This window comes from Dicentrarchus labrax, unplaced genomic scaffold (assembly GCF_905237075.1).
Source record: "Dicentrarchus labrax unplaced genomic scaffold, dlabrax2021, whole genome shotgun sequence".
Lineage (NCBI taxonomy): Eukaryota > Metazoa > Chordata > Actinopteri > Moronidae > Dicentrarchus > Dicentrarchus labrax.
In genome coordinates this window covers 17064200-17088341 of record NW_026136704.1, presented here as the reverse complement: position 1 = coordinate 17088341, position 24142 = coordinate 17064200, and the positions used below count along the sequence as shown (strand labels likewise).

The window sequence follows — 24142 nt, the reverse complement described above, 5'->3', positions numbered from 1 at the left end:
TATAGTGAAATGATATGTAACGATTCCTTCCCTGATGGATTCGTGTTGTGATATGTGTGACTGTGCAGCGTTGAAAAGGTAATAATTCCAGGTAGGGATATATTAGCATACATTTTTTTTTTATGCTAATAAGAGTTTTATTTACGACCAAAACTGTCCTCATACTGTAGTGTGCTTTTACTAGTCTGTGGCTGTTTTTAATGAATTGAATGATGAAGGCTCTGACCTCAACCCCATCCAACACTTTTGGTATGAACTGGAACAACAAGACTGGACGCAACATAGAATACAATATATTCTGTAATTTTACAATTACTACTTTCTGTGTGTTTCTGTCTCTGTATATATTATATATATATATATATATATGTGTGTGTGTGTGTGTAACATATGTGTAATATATACCATATATTGCATGTCTGTCCCTCCTTGAAGATCCTCTGTTGCTCTTCCTAACTACCTTTTTTATGTTAAAGGGGTTTTTGTTGGGTCAAATTGAGGATAAAAGGTGTTTTATGTTGTACACATTGTAAAGCCATTGGAGGCAAAGTTATGTTGTGTAAATGAAAATGACTCAACTTGACACACATAGATGTTTCCAATAGCCACAGAGGCCATAGCACCATGTCCTAAGCATTTTGCCTGGTACATTTAGCCTACAGAAAGGGGCTGCGCAAACACATACTAGTTTACAGTCCTGTTAGCAGCAGATTTACACATAAAAAGCGAAGGTAAACAGCCAGTAACTTTCTACTTTAAAATGTGGTTGCCCCTTTCTGCAACATTTAAAAAGTAATTGCTTCCATATTGATTTATTATTGTGGGGTTTTTTTTGCACACATTCATTAGCAGGTTTGGAGAGCATAACTACATGAACCCGGGTTACGTAATCCAAAAAAAGTAACTGTAATCTATTAGATAAAACATAAAAAAAGATGTAATCAGATTACAGTTACACTTAAAATAAGAATGGGGACCATTATCAGCGTTACAGTTCCATCAGTTTTTAAAATAAACCAATCAGAGGACACATTGTTGATGCTAACAATCTTGCTCTCCATTTTCTTTTCTAAGGTTACATCGTTTTGTAGCTTTATGGAACAAACTCTGTTTTCTCTCGTCTTTTCTTGCATGCAGTGTTGAGTGAACCCAAAAGTAATGGAAAGTAAGTTACATTACTTTAACATTGTGATACTTGGATTAGGTTACAGACTACTCTATTTAACAAGTAATCCCTAGTTGTATCAGATTACTTTTGTTACTGTAACCCTCCCAACCCTGTTCAGTGGTGTGGTTGTATTCTCACTGTGCTGTCGTGAACTGCGGTGCTTTACGACAGCTAACAAACACATTGACGACAGTGTCATGGCGACGCACGGTGTCAGTTTTGAGAGTACGAGCAGCATCGACGAAAGAAAAGAGAGTAAACGACAGGCACGACAAGAGGCGATAGAAAAGGTAAGGGCTGTGAGCGTCTTCACGAACAAACCCCATAAGTGACCTGAGGTTGGGTTTAATGGCGTCAGCTGGGACTTTACATCACACCTGTTTTGGTCCGAACAAGCTAAGTAGGCTAACAGCTAACGTCGTAAAGGTTGCCTAGCAGCTCGACAGTGACGTTTTGGAGAGTTGTCTTTGTCCTCGATGTGAAGTTGTGTCTTTGTGTCTTTGTGTCTCTTTCCAGCTCGCCCAGTTTTCTCGGAAAGCGGAAATTAACCTACTTTCTGTGTGTGTGTGTGTGTGTGTGTGTGTGTGTGTGTGTGTGTGTGTGTGTGTGTGTGTGTGTGTGTGTGTTCACATTAACCTGATAATGGTGGCTGTTAAACTGCAGGCAGGAAATTACAGGACAAACACTGCAGGGCCAGATAGGAGACCTCTGGCTGTGCTTTAAACTGGGTCTTTATGTCATGGTGGCAGCTATACGCGGTCCCCCAGCTTAAAGATCTGCACAGCCTCGTGTTTGTAATCACATATTATGTACACAGGTATTTAACTGTGACTTATCTTTTTTATTTATTTTTGCCGCGCAGCTGTGTTTGCACTGTTGTCAGATACACAGACAGAGCAGATGATGCTTCCTGTAGATGTGCACTAAAGGTTGTAAACGCATTATCTTCCCGGCTCACCTGTGTCTGTGCTGGCCAAAACAAAGAGTGTAGCTGGGGTCTGATTTATTATGATTTGGAGTTTGAAGAGGTCTTGGCTCATAATGACATAAGGAGTCATTAGTGTCATTGCCATTGCATCTAAAAGATAAAGATGTGAAGCTTTAAAAGCCCTTATATGCTCAGATATTTGACAACCGTAACTCTTATCAGCAGTATGTGAAGACTGTGTTGTTCCTTTCATAAATTAAAAAATGTTCAGAATTTGATATCAGCCCACAGAATCAGATCAGCTGTACACTTTGGACTTTGCTTTGTCATTCGATAGAGGTGTCTGATAATGCAAATGCCAGTGCACGCTTACTTTGATCTGTTCTGCTTATTTAATTTCATGTTATTGCATATCGTGTCGTTCAGGCCAAGCAGCAGCATGAGAAGGAAGAGAGGAGGAAGGAGCTGAAGAGACAGAGAGGGGAGGACACTTGGATGCTCCCTGAGATCAATCAGAGGCTGCAGGAGTTTGAGGAAGTAAGATGCAGTGTTATATTACTTTATTTAATAAATATGACAAAACTTTTAGATTAACTCAATGCTGAGTCATTTCTGTACCTCAAACCAGTGGGGACTATATTGCCAATCTGCAGCACGACAGAGAAGTTCCACACCTTTATAGTTTGAACACGTTGTTTATGATGTTTGTTTAATTGTATCAAACATTTATCATCTACATTTACAGTGACACTATCTGTAGGAGAATCAGGATGACTTTCATTGGGAAACATACCCCTAGATGACGTGCCATTTTGGAGTCACATGAACCAAAACAAGTGGAGACAAATGGTTATTCCTGCATACCTTTGGGAGGCTGAGGACTGACTCTGAATATATTGCATCTTAGTAAAAAAACATAACTTAATGCAATTTGAACCCCCTTCAGGAGGGCTCTGTGAAGAGCAAGAAAAAGAAGGAGAAGAAGTCTAAAAAGAAAAAGGAGAAAAAGAAGAAGGCCAAGAAGGAGAAGAAGACAGCAGAAGCAGGAGATGGCTCTAGTGACAGCTCAGGGGTAGGGCCTCTTCCATATTTGTTCATTTTCCATCCTTTTGTTGATAATCTCTCATACTGCTTTCCTTCATCATCATTTTCTTTATCCGCCCTCTCTCTATGGGTCAGGAATCAGGGGATGAGTGGATTGAGGCTCAGCCTCAGACAAAAGCTGTTAAAGCCTGGCAGGTTTCTGATGAGCCCAAGCCTCCAGAGAGCAACCCCAGCCCAGCCCAGAATGTCCAGGTAACTTCCTCGTCCGGTGCCACAGATACTGAATGAATGATGTTTGGTGTCACTCAAAAATGTACATGTAAAACAATACAGTCATTTTTAAAAAATTTTCATTGAAGGTGTTTATTTCAACATAACAAATCATCTATGGACACAATAACGACCAGCTTTGCCAAAGTCTTCTCTTTTGCTCCAAATAGTAGAGTCCATTTTCCATAGATAATAGAGCACAAATGTCAAGAGTTAATGCTCTATCTAGAGTTATGAAGAAGTTTTGTATACAAAGACAGACCTTTTATGCTTCTTCTGCTTTAGAACCTCATGGCACCATCCTCTATTACTGACAACTATTTAAAAAAATAATAATTTTAAACGTTTTGTTTTATTTGTCCTTTGTGTGTGTGTGTGTATGTATGAGAGCATAGTTGTTATGTGTTGCTGTTAAGTGCTCATTGATCTTTTCTCAATCTAACGTTATATATCTTTCTTTTTCTTCATTTAATCCCCCACACCGTCTGCCTCCTTCCGCTAGAGAGACGAATGGATGACCTTTGACTTCCTGGCAATGAGTACCACGTCAACAACAGAGAGACGGGCTGAGAAAGAGCGACTGAAAGAGGAGGAGAGGGCAAAGGCTCAGGCCATCGAACAGGTGTGTGTTGTTGGTTTTTTTAATACCCATTTTCTATCCAATTTGTAATGACCATTTCCCTTCTACTGGGGTTGTTGTTGCACTGTCGGCCCAGCGGAGGGTGTAGACAGCCACGTGGTTTCTCTGGTGTCCTCAGCCGGCAGATTCACGTGTATCTGTTATTTGAATCTTAATGCAACATGACCTGCATGTCTGTGTAAGAGGGAGATAAAAAGCGACCATGTTTGTGTGTGCCTGGATTGCTCACGGCATGAAACCACTGTGGTAGTCCGTCTCCTCGTTTTGCCCACTGTGTGGTTACCAAGGTAACAGAGGTTGGCCCCTCTTGGACAGCAGTGTGTGTGTGTGTGTGTGTGTGTGTGTGTGTGTGTGTGTTTGTGTGTGTGTACTTATTTTTGTCTGCAGGGTGTTTTTGTCTGGATTTTTAGCATTTGTGCCCGTGTTGTGCTATTGAGAGTATATAAAGAGATGATTAAAGTGTATGTGTGTTTGTGGTTCCCTCAGGCTGGTTTGCACAAATTGGAGTTAAACCCGTTCTGGAAAGATGGAGGAACTGGTCTGCCCCCAGAGGAGAAGGCTGGTACTGCTGCAACGAAAGGTGATAACAGAAATGACTCTATTTGGGCATTTCCAAGAGTTATATAGAAGAACATTTTGCAGTTATTTAAAATATAATATAAACGTCTTGTGGTCTTAGCATCTCAGAATAAAGCCTCCCTCCAAATTTTATTTATTGATTTTTTTTATTCAACATTCATACCAAGAAGTTATTTGTAGAAGAGGCAGAGCTATACATTTTTCTGATGGAAGTTGCCTCAGTAGACCAGAGTGCATGAAGCTGCAGTATTGTTATTTTTGTTACCTAACTATTGCTTCACTGTTCCCCTCTAGCAAAGAAAAACAGTGTGCAATTCAGATTTTTCCTCCTGCTCTCCGCGATCATACACTGCACATTTTTTCCTCCTTTTAGACCTTGTTTGTCTTGTTCTCTCTTCTCCTTTTTTTGAACTTAAGGCCAACCACCTTAACCAAGGTGCTTAAGTTAATGATATTCTTGAATAGACACGTTAGAGTAATCTTTATCTTGGTACTCTTATTTCTGAAGTCCCAATGGAGGATTCAAGGAATTTCAAACAATCGCCAATGACCCCTCATCCCCACATTAATTTCCCACCTAAAATGTCTGTTTCAAAAACGATCTGTGTGGTTACGTCTGACAGTCACAGTCCTGCTCAAAATGAGATGTAGGTCTGTCACAAAGGAGAATAAGCTGCAGAGTTTATTGGTGCGTTGGAAGTGCAGGAGAATTTTAAAAATCAGAGAAGACTACAATTATGAGTGCAGAAAAGTCAACGTGGAGGTTTGATGGAAGAATGAGAGGACAGATAGAGCGAGGAAGAGCATCCAAGTTAGGGATTTAGGGAAAGAGACAGACAGACAGACAGAGAGTAAGCTGTGTTAAGCTGACAAGCAAATGCAGGTATGTGCGCGTGTGTCTCTTATCTCTACACAGTAAGTACAGTTCCCTCTAGAGCTGGCACAGCAAGGCAAAATAAGCTGACGCAAACAACACACACACACACACACACACACACACACACACACACAGTCCTTTTTTCCCTCTTCAGGCTGTGTTATAATTATGTGTTTTTGTTCTTTTTTTAATTCATCTTCTCTGTCCACCTACAATTTAAAGCAGAATGTTCTCAAACAAACAGAATCAGATACTAAGAGTTGACCTTGACCAGAGGTTGTGGGCACTACTTTTTCAAGTTTTATCTTTCTAAGAAGTTGCATAAACTGTTGACTTTGAAACAACATTTATTTTGCATCATTTAAAGACTAATTTCCCTCTAATGTTTTCTCAACCTCCTTTATCCTGACCTTCGTTTTTCCTTTCATCAGCGTGTGATTCGAATTGTTTGGGCTCCTGATACTCACAACAAGCAACATTAACTTGTGTTCTTTCCCCAGTTTCTCTGCCGTCTGTTTTTTTTGCAACATATTAGTCTGGTTATTTGATGTCAAACATCAGATGATGTCAGGAACTTGTGGTACTTGATTTGTACTTTTCATTTAATCATTTACAGTCTCTTTTTTTCTGCATATCCCTCTCTTGTTAACCTTTCACTCATCATCTCGGTTTTAATCCATACCAAAGTGGAACTGGCTGGCGTGTACAGTAAACTCCCTCGCTAAGTGGCATCTCATTAACATTACTCGAATTTGTGAGATATATAAATAAAAATGTCGAAGATATAACTGACTCAATGAAGTTTTTGTGTGTGTGTATGTGAAGGCTTTTCTCCTCCTGTTCCTGCAGGCCTAGTAGTGAATGATGGCGGTCTGGGCTGGCTGAGGAAGAACTACCAGAGGATGAAGGAGCAGGCAGAGAGGGAGCAGCGCAGCCTCAACGATGTGGTGGCTGAAAGATACGGAGTGAGCACTGATGGCACACTGGCAGCACTCACACATTCACAATTTGGCAAAAATGGTCACGCAAAAAAGCCACTGCACAGATGAGATGTTGCATAATATTCTGGTTATTGTAAACGGAGATTTGGACAAAAAAATATTGACAATATAGATTCATAGTTACTCTGAAATCAAGGATGTACATATACGCATATACACGCACGCACACACACACACACACACACACACACACACACACACACACACACACACACACACACACACACTGCTGTCGCTGGAATGTGTATCTAGACACCTTGTTTTATAAGTCTCTTTGCTGTCCCACACACACACACACACACACACACACACACACACACACACACACACACACACACACACACACACACACACACACACTCACTGAGTGTCCTTTGTTAAGTCACTTTCAGCAGTGTCAGCATTTGTGCCTCCAGTTGACAGCATTGAAACTGTCACTGTCAGAACATTGTGTGTGTGTGTGTGTGTGTGTGTGTGTGTGTGCTTTCCTTTTCCTTTGTGAGAACTCAGCCATCCACAGCAGTGCACCTCATTTGAGTTTCTTCTAGTAAAGTACTGACATCTTCTGTACGGCTATTTTATGCCATCATTTACAATGAGATATTTTAGTTTATTTTTATATTACCTTGATAGTGTGTGTGTGTGTGTGTGTGTGTGTGTGTGTGTGTGTGTGTGTGAGAGTGTGTGAGATTATGCTTTTTTGTAAATCCCGTAGACTCTGGTTTTTGTACGTATCAGTTGTGTTCAATTATGAGCTTTAAGTTGACGTAATGTTAATGCTGGCAGTTGTAGCAAGGATTACTGAACAGCTGAGTAGATAGTGAAATGTGAGGACCCATTTGGACAGATTGCAGTCACTCATGTTAGCATTTTGCTTAAGAACTTAACAATAGTATCTGGTAGGTAAATTACACTGGCTCTCATCTGGCAACAAAGCCAAAAAGCTGTTGTTTGTTTGGCTTACCGGATCAGACTATTCTTAAACTACATTGCATCTTTAGAATGTGTGTGTGTGTGTGTGTATATATATATATATATATATATATATATATATATATATATATATATTAAATCTGTTATAATGCCTTGATTTTATATACCATGCACACATTGCTGGGGAAGATAATTGTGAAGATCTAAACAACACAACATGAAAAAGTATTCTAGTATTTTATAGTATTTTAATATGTCTTGTGTTTCTCCTTTTATAGTCAATAGAAGAATTTCAGAAAAGACTCGCAGATGCTGAAAACGCTGTGTATGGACAGAGGAGAGGAGGAGGAGAAGAAGGAGGCCGACCGGCGAGAGGCGGGTGGAGGAAAGAAGAGAACGAGTCCAGAGAGAGATGGAGGAGAAAAGAGGGAGATGGGGCAGAGAGAGATCGGTGGAGAAGAAGAGAAAGGGAAAGAGATTTGTCACCCGTAGACAGAGAGAGATACCGTGCTGGAAGAGGAGAGGAGAGAGAGAGGGAGAGGGGAGGGTATCGGGGCAGAGAGGAAGAGAGAGGTCGAGATGGAGACAGGTTTACAGAGAGGTATAGAGAAAGCGAGAGGGATAGGGACAGTGAAAGAGACGGTAACAGAGATAGAGACAGTAACAGGGATGGAGACAGAGAGAGAGACAGTAACAGGGATAGAGACAGAGAGAGAGATAGTAACAGGTATGGAGACAGAGAGAGAGATAGAGGAAAAGAAAGAGACAGGGATAGGGAGAGTGAAAGACATAGAGAAAGAGATGGGCCAACTGTTGCATCATCATCATCATCGTCATCATCATCGTCATCATCTGGGCAGAATTGGAACCACCGTTCTCCCTCTCTTGGCTCACTAAAAAGCCGCTTCCTTAAACCTTCAGAAGATGATTACAGTGGTGAAGGTGGGTCGAAGGTCAAGGTCTTTTCTAATAGATGTTTGAGTGAAGTTTTGCCAAAGTAAACAGCATTTTGATCTTATTTGGACAGCAGCGACTGCATTTTACAGTCATAACGATTTTGAAAAAGAGCAACAAAATATCTTCTCAATTTCTTTCACTAATCAGGAAACATGGAATTTCATCAAATGTTAATCATAGTCTAACGTGCAAAGAGTGTTTCTTAACATGCTTTGTAATTTCTTTCTGGTGCAGCTCCAGAGCGCCGGCCTCCCCCAGCGCGGTCATCCACAAGGTTCCTGAAACCGAGCTCTGATGATGAAGACTCCGGTCCACGTAATGCCAGCGTTCCAGCCTGGAAGAAGGGCAGCAATCCTGCCCGCGAATCTGACAGCTTAGAAAAACCACCGCAGGAGAAAGAGAAGGATCCTGGGAAAACTGTAACGGCTCCTCAGGACGCTCTGCGTGGTGATGAAGTTGCTGGGACGACATCAAGGTTTCAAGTTTTTTATTTTTTTCTCTTGAAAACGTGGTTTGCTAAAGGAAGTCCAACGCCACTGTACTGATTGAGTTTTTAAGTTGCATGCGTGTTTGGGTGGACATTATAAATTAATCGGTCCAATTCTCCTGCCCACTCATCACGACAGCGCTAGCTTTGCTAATACACACACTTTGCAACTTCCTTTCCAACTCCTTTAAAAAAATCTTTCATGCTCTTAAGTTAGCTAACATTATCTTGCAATCAGCATACTAATAGCATCTTATGAGGACGACTTTTATCATGACATACTTTCTTTGTGAACAACCCCAAAGTCAAGCTTTCCGTCACAATTATCGTAATGAGTATAGCCATCATGTGACGAACTGTTTTGAGTAATATTTGCCCTAACTTTCTTCATCAACATCCCAAAGCCATATAAAATGTCCTGTCAGCAACTTGGCAGGCGAACACTGGCTCACATTATCCAGTACACTACAGATTGTTGGACACAGTCAATGGATAAAATATAAAATACAAGAAGAATACATGTACCGGTTAACCGATATGTTGAATGCTACTCGCTGTGTCCCCAGGATAAATGGTTGGAACTGAGTAAGGCTTCAGTGTTAGTTTTGTGACAAAACCATCTGTTTTTGTGTGTAAAAAAACCAAAAAAAAACATAAAGACGTCACCCATCTCTCTCTGATTTTCAGATCTTTTTGTAATACATAAAGGCTCACCATTTCTCCTTTTGCAACTTTGCAACTGAAAACAATACATCATTTTGAAAATAGAGAAATAGCTTGCAAACTACCGCTCGTAGCTAAACCTGGCTTCTCCTATGAAAAGCCCCACCCCGCAGGTCGACAGGGTTTGTTCCTTAGGTATGTGACATGAATCTGTGGCTGTTTGAATCTGTGTTTTTGAGAAAGTAATTGGTACCCTGCCGTTCCAACGCGAAAATACTCAGCTGTGGTGTTGACTACTTATTTCACTTAAGATATGTCTTGTAGCGTTTCAAAACACCACGTTAACAAGGTTAAAACTGGATTTTGATCATATTTCTCTCAGTAATCCCTTCCACAAAACCTTGCTGTGTCTTCACATATGTACTTGATTAGTTTTTGGGGACCTGCAAGAACTGTTAAAGTCCTTATCTGCTTTTGAACATTAGTCTTGATGTTGCCAGAAAGAACTCCCTCTGAACTCTCAGCCTGTAATTCAAATGTTATCTGTTGTTATCTATTTCTGTCAGACATTTTTATATCGGCATGATACATGGATATTCATTACTCATTTAAAGGGACACAAAACGGCAACAACCCTCTGTGGCACAGTTTAAACCGAGGCAAATGATTGCATCAGAAGCTTTAATGTTTTCTTATTTTCATGACAGTCCAACACATAGCACCGTTGTAGGCCAGATGTTGGAAGTATCACTGCAATTGTAAAGCCTTCTTAGTTGTTCTGTGTGTTGCCTCATTAGGCTAAGTTGTTTGGGTAAACCAGCACCCAGAACCCCTGCAGCATGAAATGAGTCTGCAGTGTGGCAGCAGAATGAAATGAGGCTATGAGAAGTGTAATAGCCTAGAACGATGCCTCCCAGGCTGCAGTTCAGATCCTCCAAGGCAAGGCTGTAATGATCTCTGGGGGGCACAGAGACTCAAATGAATCATAACAGATAAACAGCGTGAGTGCTCAGAAGAAAACAACTAAATGGTTAAATTAAAAACTTCACAAATAAGTTTCCCAATGGATGGTTTTAGGACTATTATTAGGGTGGAATAATTAAGTCATTAAATCCTGTTGTTCGGTGGCTGCGTTATGGGGGAAATCCGAATCTTATTCACTTTTTAAATTTCCCTTTCTATATCTTGGTTTTGGTCTGCCCTTCATACTCCCCTCTTCATGTTTACCCTAGGTATGAGAGTGAGAGTGAGGAGGAAGAAGAGGAGGAGGTTCCACTGCTGTCAGAGGAGGAGATGAACAAACTGGGAGCCAAACTGGTGAAGGCAGAGATCATGGGCAACATGGTGGGTAGGCTATCATTAGAGCACAACAAAATATTGCAGTACTCAAGTGTATCGATATTTCTTAACCCCTAGTTATTACTACGGTTATTACTTCCGCGGATCGTTACATGAAGAAAGTAGCCCGTCAACATTAAGGCCACAAACAACCCATAATGCAACACTCTCTTGATTAAATATAATGTATGGACCGGTACTGTCCAGTCCTTAAATTTAATATGACTGCAACTTTTTTATAAACAATATCATCTTATTCAAGCATTCAAAATTAAATTTACACATGTATCACGGATAAAATGTGCTGTGCATAAATATGACTCCAACATACGACCCAATCATCAGTTTACCCTATTTTACATCTAACAATTTGTCAATGTGAAAAACTGAAGAATTAAAACAAACTACAAGTGTTCATTGAACCTTTTTAGGGCGCCCTTTAATTTCACTCCCTTCAGCTTTATGGGGAAGTTGTAGCTGATTCGCTTTGACTCTTTTCTTTGATTTAACAGCTCATCAGGGGATCCATTAATTTATAGCATTCATTGATCTGTGCACTTAACTCCCCTTCTGTCTGTCTTCACGTGTCAATGCGAAGAGTGCTATTGGGATCTCTTATAGAGAGTGTTGAAGAACTGTCTGTTACAACACACACTGCACACACACTCACACCTATAATCCTAAGTGTTATCAACCTCACATCCAGCATCTCCCTACACAACAAAGCAATCTAACCTATATTCCCAAACCGCTTTGTGTGTATTAAGTGCCTTTAGCAGACAAGCACTTGCCTTTTATGCCTTGTACATAAAGCTATCGATATCTGTCACGGCAGTATGACTTAAGAGGTTCCGAGACAGATGTTTTTTCTCTCTGTCCTCTTTTGTGTTTCTATTTTTACAGTGTTCTGCCTTTTATCTGCCGATTGTCAAAAACCACAAACAGAAATGACATTCTAAACTTTAAGAAAACTGCCAGCCTTATATTAAAATGCAGCCTATGAAACATTTACATACTGCAGTTCCTATTTAAATATCTGCCAACGTGCATACACCCATATGATATTTAGTATATGGTAATCCAATAACGGCCTTTATTATTAGCCTTCCAATGTATCTGTCAGGCTCTACTTTTGAAGGCTTTATGAACATTTTGAGCCAGGAAATCTGCCAAGGAGGGGGTCCCCATCTTCATTCTTTATTCTTCATTTATTTTATCATTATGTAAACACATGGTGTGTTACCAAAAAACTTGTACATAGCAATATTAAACAACATACTGACTGGTTGTTTTATCAGTAAATCTAAATGTGCAGGCTTTTTAAAGTGTGTTTATGTTTTGTGTGTGTGTGTGTGTGTGTGTGTGTGTGTGTGTGTGTGTGTGTGTGTGCGTGTGTGCGTGTGTGTGTGTGTGTGTGTGTGTGTGTGTGCGTGTGTGTGTGTGTGCGTGTGTGTGTGTGTGCGTGTGTGTGTGTGTGTGTTTCAGGCCATGGTTGAGAAGCTGAAATCACAGCTGGAAGCAGCACAGAAAGCCAAAGAGAGCTACGCTGCCCAGAAAACTCTACAAGAAGCCACTAAATCAAAGCAGGTCTGTAAATACTATATTTCAGTCTTACACATTCATTGTCGCAGTCTTTTCCAAACTAACTAATATAAGTAGTGTCAACAATGGTTGTAAAATATTAGTATTACCAGTTTCAACCAAAACTCAGCATTATGACCTTTATGAACTTGAGCTGTTGTATTAGACTGCGTTACTTTTGCATTATGGTTTAACAGGTTTTCCTAATAGCTGGGTGGACAAGACAGAGAACAAAACACAGTTCCCACCCCAAAAAGGAAAATATGATTAGACAGTTTAAAATATGATTATAAAGAAGAGAGGACTTTTCTTCCTTGGAAATATATTTTTCCACTCCATTTCTCTGCCTCTCCTTTTTTTAATCTGTCGCTTGGCTATCTAAATACTTGCTGTTTCCTGAGTGCAGTTTTCCCTCTGCTGATATCTATCACAGTGCTACTTCTCCCAGATTTATTATAGATCCAAAACATACACACACACTGAATCACGTTGCAGATTTTTACATGTATAATCACACACAGATGTAAACACATGCAAACACAGGAATAGATAGATAGATACTTGCACACAGCTCTTAACCTTTAAACACACACACACACACACACACACACACACACACACACACACACACACACACACACACACACACACACACACACACACACACACACTCTGAATCTTCCTGTGTCAGATTTATCTGCTAGCTGCTCCTTTTCCTCTTCCATAGTCTAAATGCTAATCCAAACACTCAAGGCTATATGTATTATAAACTTCACACACACACACACACACACACACACACACACACACACACACACACACACACAGAGCAGGTTACAGCAGCAGCCATCTCTCTCACTGTGCAGGCAAGAAAAGTGCCTCTCACACACTTGTCTTCAGAGGAAACTAAATTCTCTGCTATTACGTCTGAATGCTTTTAAAAGGAATTTGTTTGTTTGAAGTCTCTTTGCTGCTCAGCTTTTACGTCTTGCTGTCTGTATGGAAACTGCTCCTGTTTGGCATTTTAGCAGACCCTAATGGGAAGCAAATGTCTTTCCTACCAGGGGTCATTCAGAGTGTGCCCCCGTGTTTATGTGTGTGAGAGAAGGAGAAAGAGACTGATTGAGAGGTAGACAGAGAGATTATATGTGCCATCCTGTCTGCCTCTGTAGTACAGGCAATTAACAGAGAGCAATGGCAGTGCCCTGACACCGCAGCACTGCTTTATCTCCCATCTTTGGCACCGCTAATGCCTTTTCCGGCTACACACGCGCACATATGCACAAATAAATAGAGGCCTATTTCCGACATGAGCAGACTCCAGACAACTTTATAAACACATGGGAAGCACGCTGTGATTATTTATATAACCTGTATATTATCATTTGCAAGTTAGGCCAGATTCATCCCTGCTAAGGATGTCCTGTCCAAATTTAAAGACTAGGGTGAAATCCTCAGTAACGTTTCAGGGAAAATGTCATAATTCCTAGGTTTTAGTGTACTTATCAGCTGAGAGGTACTTCAGCCCTCTCAGAGATCGAGTGCTGTTGATTTGCACTCATTCGAGATCCTTCCAATCTGTCTTGTTATGGAAGACTTTTGGCTTGCCCTCGCTTTTCAGTGTTTTGACTCTTGTTGCCTGTACAGGTCGTATTTAGTGTTTTCACTGCGTGTGGAGCCTTGAAAGGCCGGACTGTGTCGACTGGAGCAGAGGAAATGTTTTTTTCTATCACCGTTTTTCCGTTCTGACATTCCCATCCTTTCTACTGCTCCCACCTTGTTCTTGTTTCTCGGCTGTCTGCCTTTACCGGTCAGGTCAAACTTCAGACTTTAATAGGCTGACCAATCAGACACTGGCTGCAGTTACATACAGCTTAGTTTACTTCTGAATGTAATCAATCAGATTGACAACAAAGTATTTAATTGAGCCCCACATTATGTACATGTCAATTGTTAAAACCTGTAGGGTCCCTGTGAAGGAATAAAATCCTGTGCTTACTAGTACAGTCATCTATGTTGTATGATCAGCAAATGTACCTTTCCTGACCTGGCATTGGTGGCAGACAGCGGACTATTTTAGTCATTTGTTGGATGTTTTGCATCATAAAACATTATTATCAGGGTATTCTCCTTTTTCTTGAGTGTGTTAAATGCAAAAGGTATACACATAAAAATATTTAATCTTTATCGGAATACTGTCAGTCTTGTATATTACTAAAAACAAACAAAGGTGAAAATGACCTGCCTGTGTTTCGGTTTTTTAAGGTCCCAGGTCGCTCAGCTGAAGACCAGGAAGTCCTGTTGTTCAGAACAGACCAATCAGGTCGGGCCTGGCCAGTCAATGCCCCCTCTGGACCCCAGGAGCCCCACGGAGGACGACGGAAGAAGAAGCCGGTAAAGAGAAAGGGATGACGGGTGGAAAGAAAGTAAAAAAATACATGACAAAACAGCAGGGAGGGAAGTTTTCTTCATGAGTCTGAAACCATGAAAATGTGCTTCTTGATAAAACTAACTCTTGAACTGCTTTAGAAAGCCACCATGTAGGACAAAGACAGAGAGGATTCTGCACACTGTTGCAGCTGGAATGCAGCATCCTTCTATTTAATCCTTGTCGTTTGGTATTTATCACAGTGCGTAATGAGAGCCGGGAGTCCACCTGACTCTGAGTTGAAACGTGTCTAATGTAAACAAAGCTCTCCAGTCGATTCTCTGTTTATTGTTATTATAAATGTATAAAGTGGCCCAGTCTCCTTTACTGTCTGTGTAGCTCGCTATTTAACTCTCTCACTCTCTATCTCAGCCCCATCTTCTTCTACCTCTCTCTTCTCTCCACTGCCCTTTGTCTCTCCTTTCAAGGACATTTCGGGTGGGATTTGAATAGATTTTAAAATTCCTAGTGAATTTTCCTGTTTACGACCTTGTATGTCCTTGTATTCCTCTCTCCCTCTCTCTTCAGATTGAGACTCATGTTGATGGGCAGCGTGTGCGCTACTTCCAGGACGATGACAATGTGGGTCTGAAGGAGATGGTGAGGAGAGAGAAAATGAGCTCTGCACAGGATCAGAATGCCCTCTACTCTCGCATGGCTGCCAAGGTGAGAACACCTCACATAACCTTCGAAACGCTGAACACAACTTGGCAACAAAGGCGCCAACCTAAGATATTGATGATTATTACTAGAATTACCGGTGTGACCAGGAATTAAAGGTGTCCTATGGAGTTTTCTTGTAAATGAAAAGAAGTTTTGTTTAAATTCCCCTTCGTTGAAAAAACACAGCACTTTTCTTTTCTGCCTTTTGTTGGCGTATTGCTGCATTTCTTGGTGCATTACCACTACCTGTAGATCAGTAGAATAGTGTGAAACCATTGGTTGGACTGTATGTGTGGCAATGTGTGTGTGCAAGAAACAAAACTGGGACCCACTCATATAAAAATGGCTGCATAGAGCTAATAATGGTCAAAATCTTCAAAGGCGCCCTTTTAAATCTTTTGATTATTTACCTTAGAGAAATAGCAACCTGGCTTCTTGTAACACAAGGGCAAGGTTTTTCACACTCTGGCAACCTAAGAGCCGGCGTTATCACAAGATTGCAGCTTTAAACTGCAATTACAGAGTCAAAGACGCTGTGCTAATAAATCTTCAGTGTAATCAAACATAATCAAAGCAGCCAGATTGCATTAGTTTGCAAAATGGAAACTGTTTAAAATGTTTTTGGTTTTATCGCGTTTTAGCACACCTGCAGTTGCTTTATATTCTTTTTTTTTTTTTTTTTTTTTTAGTATTTTTTTAGGCTTTTATTGCCTTTATGATAGTGACAGCTGAAGACAGACAGGAAAGGGGGGCAGAGAGAGAGGATGGCACGCAGCAAAGGACCGTAGGTTGGATTCGAACCCTGGGCCGCTGCAGCAATACTCAGCCTTGGTACATGGGTCGCCAGCTCTACCAACTGAGCTAACCAGGTGCCAAGGTTCCATATTTTCATAGAGCCAAAGCTGCTGTTTTCCACTGTCTTCTCTGTTTGTTTCTGCTCTGACCAGTCAGAGCGATCGCCAGCTCAGAGTTAGTCAGAGAATTGCGTGTACTGGACACAAGTGGCAACTTCTTCAACTTATGAAGAGAAAAAAAAAAGAGATGTTTAATTTACTGTGGACACAGCAGTTTAGTTGGATTGAAAATAATGAATCAATGCAGGACAGAACTGTTTGTACCTGAAGTTGGCAAACTCGAGTAAGGCGGATCAAGTTGGCTTGCACTCTGGCTTTTGTCAGTTGTTGCAGTCACTAATACCTAATATGGATACAAGTATATGCAGTTTTCTTTTAATCATTGTTTTATTTTGTAGTCATTTTTATGAAGGCTGTTTTATGAACTGAACTAGTTTGATACCAAAAAAAAACATATAAACCCACCCACATCATTCAGTTTTAAATATTGCATATTGCAACGGAGGCAAGAGCAATGGTGAATGATCACAGGTGCTTACTGCAGTTTGGGCAGCTGAAAAAGAAACACAGAAATGTCTGCACGGCCACATAAACCTCTCCAATAATTACTACCTATAGTTAGGGAAAAGTTCAGATGGCTGGTTCCATTTTGGATCTAGTTTTCTGGTCGGCAGAATACCTGGATGTGTTAAGCGCTGGTGATAATGTATCTTTAATCTCTCCTCACTCCTGTTTTTTGAGCAAAGAGTAACAGGAAACATATAGATAGCAGGCTTTTTTAACAGACACCACCAGTGGAGCGGGCCGATGCCCCGCTAAAGCACAAATAATGTTGCTCCACTAATTCACAGTGAAGGTTGCTTTGATCTATCAGGTTTGGTGAATGGATCACCTGTCCCCACTGCACTGATATGAACAGATAGACGTTTAGGATTTGTTCTGTCGGATTGGTATGCATTTGATTCTGTGTTGTTATCCATTCCTCTCCACTACTACTCTTGTATCCACTTGTCTCTCTCTGGGACTCTCTCTCTCCTCAACTGTGTGCTTGAAATAGATGTACAGCAGCAGATGGGTACTGGCAGGTTGTGGTGCGTGTGTCAGTCTATCAGCAGTTTTACAGACTGCACTTTTCCATGAGGCGAGACACATTTTTACATGTTCTTTCTGCTCTTTTCTACTTGTTTACTTCGTCTCTCTCTGTTGGTAGGAATATGACAATAAGTAGTGTGAAAATTCTACTGACAGGTGTGTGTGTGTGTGTGTGTGTGTGTGTGTGTGTGTGTGTGTGTGTGTGTGTGTGTGTGTGTGTGTGTGTGTGTGTGTGTGTGTGTGTGTGTGTGTGTGTGTGTGTGTGTGTGTGTGTGTGTGTGTGTGTGTGTGTGTGTGTGTGTGTGTGAAAAGGAAGCATTAATAAACAAAGGGATGCAGGGGTTGCCATGGCAATAAAAGAAAAGACAAATGCTTTAGTTCTGTCCATGTCTTTTTTCTGAGTTTCTCTGCCCTCACTCACACACTCACAATCACTCGCCCTCACTCATATATTCATTACACATGCATGCTTATAAAAATACACACACGTTCTGCACCTACAAAGACTGACACTAAAAATACATCTACAGTTACCATGGCAGGTCTTCTATAAATACCAGTTTTATTCATTGGTCAGAGACAAAGTCTGTTAAGTTAGCAGACTAGCATTGTCTCGAGATTTAACATAGTTTATTTTTTAATAAAACATGAGTAGTGTGCCAGACATATGTTAATCCCTTCCACTCTCCTGCTTCATGCTGAATTCACAATCTATAATTGAAATTGCATGAAGAATGTGCCCATTTGTCATTAGTAAAGCCTTAGGAAAGACCTATGTAAAGACACATCCGTCAGCAGTGAACCTGAAGGCTGACAGCATGGACTGTGTGTGTGTGTGTGTGTGTGTGTGTGTGTGTGTGTGTGTGTGTGTGTGTGTGTGTGTGTGTGTGTGTGTGTGTGTGTGTGTGTGTGTGTGTGTGTGTGTGTGTGTGTGTGTGTGTGTGTGTGTGTGTGTGTGTGTGTGTGTGTGTGTGTGTGTGTAAAAAAAACTAAGTCTGCTTTTGGACAAATGTAGCATGTGCTGCTGCACACTTAGGTGCAGTCCTTTAGACACACTCAATCCTACACAGACGCACACACACACACACACACGTTCCCTCCCACACTGTCATTAAACTAATCCAATTTTCACTCTCTCTCACACACTCACTCCTACACAGCGAGTCATACACACACACTTCAGCCGTGCTTGCCTCTCGCTCTCTCACATACACACAGATTCCAACCTGTTGCCCGGTCGCCATGGCGACAAGACTCAGACATAGAAGCACCAGAGTTGATTCTCGGCGTCCTGCCTCACACTGTGAACACGCAGAGACCAACTTACATACAAGGAAGTTCAGGCACATCGCACACACACAAAGAATGTGGCGTGCAAACGGCACAGACGGTAATATTGCGTCAGCACCTCCATACACCAATTAGTGACCATACCAGCCAGTTTCTAAGGACGGGTTTAAATAACTACCATGACTTTCTTTCCTGTTTTAAGTAACAGTGTATAATTTATTTAGTTTTATGTCTAAAGCTACATTTTCTCTTATCCATAATATAGTTCAATACACTGCAAGAAGAAACATATACTTTAGCATGTCCAAGAGTAATCACACTCCTCTCAAACACCACTCAGCGTTTTTCTCTTTTTCTTCTCTCCTGCTCCTCTGCTGTCTCCATCACCACCACTTCTACTCCACTTGACTCACCAGATGATGGGGAAGACGGACGGCGAAAACTACACGCTGGATGACATGTTTGTGTCAGGTGCAGCCCAGCGGGAGGGCGAGGGGAGGGAGGAGGAGAGGATGAGGAGCAGAGCCATCGGGGAGAGTAGGAGGCTGGCTGCCTCTATGGATAAATGCCAGCACTGCTTCAGCAGCAAAGAGCTCCAGAAGCACCTCATTGTAGCAATAGGGAGCAAGGTAAGGGTCCGTGGATGTAGTAGGCTTTGAGGTGGGGGCATGGGACTCATTAGTCGCTTAATTGATTTATCAGGCAACAAGTTTGATAATCAATTCATTGTTTAAGTCATTTATCAAGCGGAAATGTTCATCACCATTCACTGATATCATCATTGACTCATTTTTGTGAGGCATGAGCTCTCAAATATGATGTTTTTAAGGAGATTTTCTCTTGAAATAGGACTCATTCTTTCATAACACAAAGTGTTGTCCAACAGTACAAAAACCCAAATGTATCCAGTTTACAATCATAGAAGAATTAGAAAACCATGATATATTTAGATTTCAGTCAGTTGACACATAATCAGCTGATCGTTACAGCTCTAAACTGAAAAACTAAAGCTTTTGAACTGTCAGAATAAACACATCTAATCTATAGATATACAAATATATAAAGTCATTGATGCATTTCTAATTTTTTTCCTGCAATGTGTGTATGTGTTCGCAATCTCAGGTGTACCTGAGCCTGCCTGCAGGAGTGTCGATGACAGAGGGCCACTGTCGCATCTGTCCTCTCCAGCATCATTGCTCTGCCACTGGATTGGATGAGGATGTCTGGTCAGAAATGCAGGTTAGCCAATCAGTGCTCCAGATCTTGTCAATCCAAACTAAAGTGACAACTTCAGTGACTCTCGTACAGCAGTGGTAGATGTAATGTAATGTAATTGTAATTGAGTTCACTTTTGTGCTGCTTTGCTTCCCTCAGCTGTTCCGGCGCACTTTGGTGCGTATGTTTGAGTCCCAGGAGCTGGACTGTGTGTTCATGGAAACACACATGAACCCACGCAAAAGGCAACACATGGTCCTAGAGTGTATCCCGCTACCCCGAGAACTGGGCGATATGGCACCTATATACTTTAAGGTCGGTGTGTGTATTGAGTCTGATCAAGTTTTTCGTTTTTTTCGTTTTTTTTTACATTAATGCATAAGAAAATGTGTGAATGTCCTCACAAGGGTGGTAATACAACAGTTTCTGTGTGCCTTCAGAAAGCTATCATGGAGTGTGACGAGGAATGGGCCATGAACAAGAAGATTGTCGACCTCTCTTCCAAAGACATCCGTCAAGCTGTACGCTCTTTGTCTTTTTCTAAACTTGTTTGGTTTTCCTTACTTTCTCTCGTATTTCTTACCACCTGTCCTGCCTTACTTCTTTCCTCCATAACCTCCTTCCTTTCATTTTTGTTAATTGTTGTTAATTGTTTGTTTAATGCCTCTTAGGTTCCTCGAGCTCTGCCCTACTTTGCTGTAGACTTTGGTCTCCAGGGAGGGTTTGCTCATGTCATTGAAAATGAACAGAAGTTCCCCCATTACTTTGGCAAGGTCAGTGTGTGCATTAAGGCTGTTACACTTGGTACATCATTATGTGTTCTTCTTATTTTTAGCTACTAGAAATCACCAACCTTTGGTTCCAGGAATTTCATAAAACTGTACTGTGCATGTGTGACATTATTTCCAGTTAATTTCACAGCAATATTCCCATATGATCAATCCCTCTTTCCCTCACAGGAAGTGGTTGGAGGCATGATGGACTTGGAGCCGCGGCGTTGGAGAAAGTTGATTAGAGAGAACTTTGACGATCAGAGGAAAAAAGTCCTGCAGTTTGCGCAGTGGTGGAAACCGTATGACTGTACCAAGACTGAGGGCTAACTGGAGACCACACACACACACACACACACACACACACACACACACACACACACACACACACACACACACACACACACACACACACACACGCTTTGGTTCGTATAGTGCATGAAATTTGGTGAATGTGGTGCAGACACTGTTGCACATACCAGCTCAGAATTTGTTGTAAAATTTGCCAAAGTTGTTATGTGAAACATTTTTACTATAAAACAAAAAATAAAATAAATAAAATGTATTTGTTGTTATTTTTATATTACGTGCTGGAAATAGTTTCATATCACCATTTCTTTACTTTGAGAAGACCTCATTTCCCCATCATACATCAATACTAAATATTAAAATAAAAATCGTGATTTGTGTGTGTAGTTTTTGAAGGTAATCAAATAAGACTCTCAGGCAGGGGTCAGCAACCTTTATATAAAGAGCAATTTCTAAATTTAAACCAATTTTTCTCCCATAATCAGGACATATACGAGAGCACTATATAAGAAGGCTGCCATCCTTATGGAAATATCCACATCTCTTAAGGGATGTTTTTATACATGGATGCAAAAGATTTTTTATTTGTTTGGTGTAATTCAATACACTTACAATAATATAACACAAATGCAGCTAGGTTGATGGATAGTGGAACATCTTTGAAGCGGTTTCTTGCGTTCGAGAATTGAATTGCAGCTGTTTCCATGTGTCATACCCCTGGGATTTAATTTCTTACTCCGGCCTCATGCAGCTGTCACTTAATTCTAAGAGGTTCCAGTGTCAGCACAGCCACATGTCAGTGTATACAAGAGCAATCGGGCTGCCTTGCCCCGGCACGCAACCTCATCTTTTCAGAGTCTCACCCTATTTCCAGGTGTCATCTCAGACACCATGTGATGATAGGTAAAGCTGGTTAGTGCCGAATTTGTGTGAATCACTAAAGATGAATCACTTTTTGTTTGTACATGTGCTCACATGGGAAAAAGCTTCAGAATCAGGATTTTCTCCCTCTCTCTACTCTGACAGTAAACAGAGAGACTGCTCTTAATAAATCAATCCCTCTTGTCAGAAACCTAAGGGAGACCCTATCTGGAAGAGTGATAGGAATAGATCCCACAGGTACACTGTAGTCAGTAAGTTGTTAATATATGTAGGATAATCTCCATCTATAATCATCATTTGTGCTACATTCTAAACCCCCCTATGAGCATTTCTCCCCTGGTACACTTTCATTACTTTCTGTCCCTCATGATTAGAATATATGGGAAAGTATTTCTTACTTTCATAGTCGGGAAAGGGCCATAGTTATTTGCACCCACAGTAGGGACATTTTTGCTCTTGTAGTCAACACTGTGGCCCTTTAATTTATGAAATAGTTGTCAACATACTCCTCAGCTTGCACTTATTTCAAGTCAAATTGAACAAGAAAGTAAACTTTCAGAACAGACACATGGTGAGAGCAGGGAGATTGTCCTCTACTTGCAGGATCCAGGCTCCAGTCCTCGTCAGCAAGGACACACGGGCACAGAGAAAATTAATTTCCCTGAGGAGGAAGCATTGTGTTTTGTTATTATTTATCATTATTTTGTTTCATTTTAAAGATCGGAAGCCATGGCGACAATAGTGTCTCTGCAGCTCAATCAATGGACTGTGGATTATTTATAGTTTGAATGTGCATCAGAGGACCAGTTCTACTATAAATCAGCAGTAATTCAATTTGTCAACCACCACTTGAGTACGATGTAACTGCCAAAAAAACGAATCCCGCAATCAAAGTGCATACCCAAAGGTCGCATCATAATGTGATCATTTTCAGGACATTCACCTGAATCTGTAAAGCATTTTTTTTAGTGTAACACCACAACATGCACATTTACTACTCTTTAACCCAATTTGTACATTTGAAACCATCCCTTGGGACAGTACAGCAGGTTATTTATATTGCACAAGTGACAGAGAGGCCCAGGTTCATGGTTAATAGCAGCAGAGTGGCGTGGAGTGATGTATGGTTATGGCCAATTAGATTGGCTGGGGGCAGATTTATGACCAAGACAGCCATTTCTCTTCCCCTGTCTCTGCCTCACACACACATCCCTTCCAGAGTTATTCTGCAAACCCCCACACCATGCTGTTTCATCCTCCTCTCCTCTGTTTCATTCACTTATTCGCTCATGCTGCCTCATGTTCTCTGATTTCTCCTTTTTCTTTTTCACGTTCTCTCTTTTTTATTTTTAATACTCCACACAGTCATTCTGCGCCATTAGCAGGCCGGAGACACGTATTTGACTGTGAGAATGTGGCAATAATAAATCTTCTGTGTGTGCTACCACACTAGTACTTCCCACAGACACACACACACACACACACACACACACGCACGCACAGGAGAACTAAAATATCTAATAGCTCCAGAGAGGGGTACACAGCAATGAAATCCTCAAGTTGTGTGTGTCTTGTACGATTGTGTTTTATGTTTGAGTGACTTTCTGCTTATCTCTGGGGGAAAAGCACCTGGTTTTGACTCACTGGTGTGTGTCGAGGGGCTGAACCTTTTCTTATCTTCCTGCATTCCACAACTACACATAATTTCAGATTTAGACTCCGCTCAGTGTGTCTGCGTCTGTTCCTGGATGATTTTGTCTATATATGGTTTTTCTTCCCCTTTTTGCATGCATTTATTTGGAATATCTGTGTATGTGTGAGTGCATGTTTTTTGTACATATGTGTATATACAGTATGTTTCTCAAGGAGAATCCATACTTTTAGACTCTAGATACGCAGGGTTGTACCTGAGATGACACCGTAAATCTGTCTGCAAAACACGCACGGTATTTCCTGCTTCTCTTCTCATACACTTCGTCTTTATGGACCTATTTCCTGCAATACTGTGAAATTTATTGCTTAATATTTTAAAACGTGCTTTAAATTATGAATTTATCTTGCTTAAAGGCCATTAGTGTTACTTTGGATTGGAATGGGCATGATTTATTTTGATTGTAGATCATTTGATAATTCAACCTTCCAGGGCAATGGAAAATTCAAAAAATACCTACCT

General features: G+C 40.9%; 1 protein-coding gene across 2 annotated transcripts; it reads left to right on the top strand.

Moving 5' to 3' along the window:
• The first annotated feature begins 1328 nt into the window (after positions 1-1328).
• Positions 1329-21343, top strand: cwf19l2 (CWF19 like cell cycle control factor 2). 2 transcript variants are annotated; one of them, XM_051396557.1, is made up of 19 exons: positions 1329-1458; positions 2523-2633; positions 3043-3168; positions 3276-3392; positions 3913-4032; positions 4537-4630; positions 6356-6471; positions 7719-8382; positions 8632-8872; positions 10780-10891; positions 12371-12472; positions 14732-14860; positions 15423-15560; positions 19210-19422; positions 19916-20032; positions 20168-20323; positions 20449-20529; positions 20680-20781; positions 20968-21343. In XM_051396557.1, exons 1-19 carry the CDS (start codon positions 1366-1368, stop codon positions 21106-21108), a joined length of 2973 nt encoding a protein of 990 aa, XP_051252517.1. In that variant the 5' UTR covers positions 1329-1365; the 3' UTR covers positions 21109-21343. The 2 variants fall into 2 exon arrangements, with proteins under 2 accessions (XP_051252517.1, XP_051252519.1); XM_051396559.1 differs by lacking the exon at positions 1329-1458 and adding an exon at positions 1784-1985.
• Positions 21344-24142: the final 2799 nt, after the last annotated feature.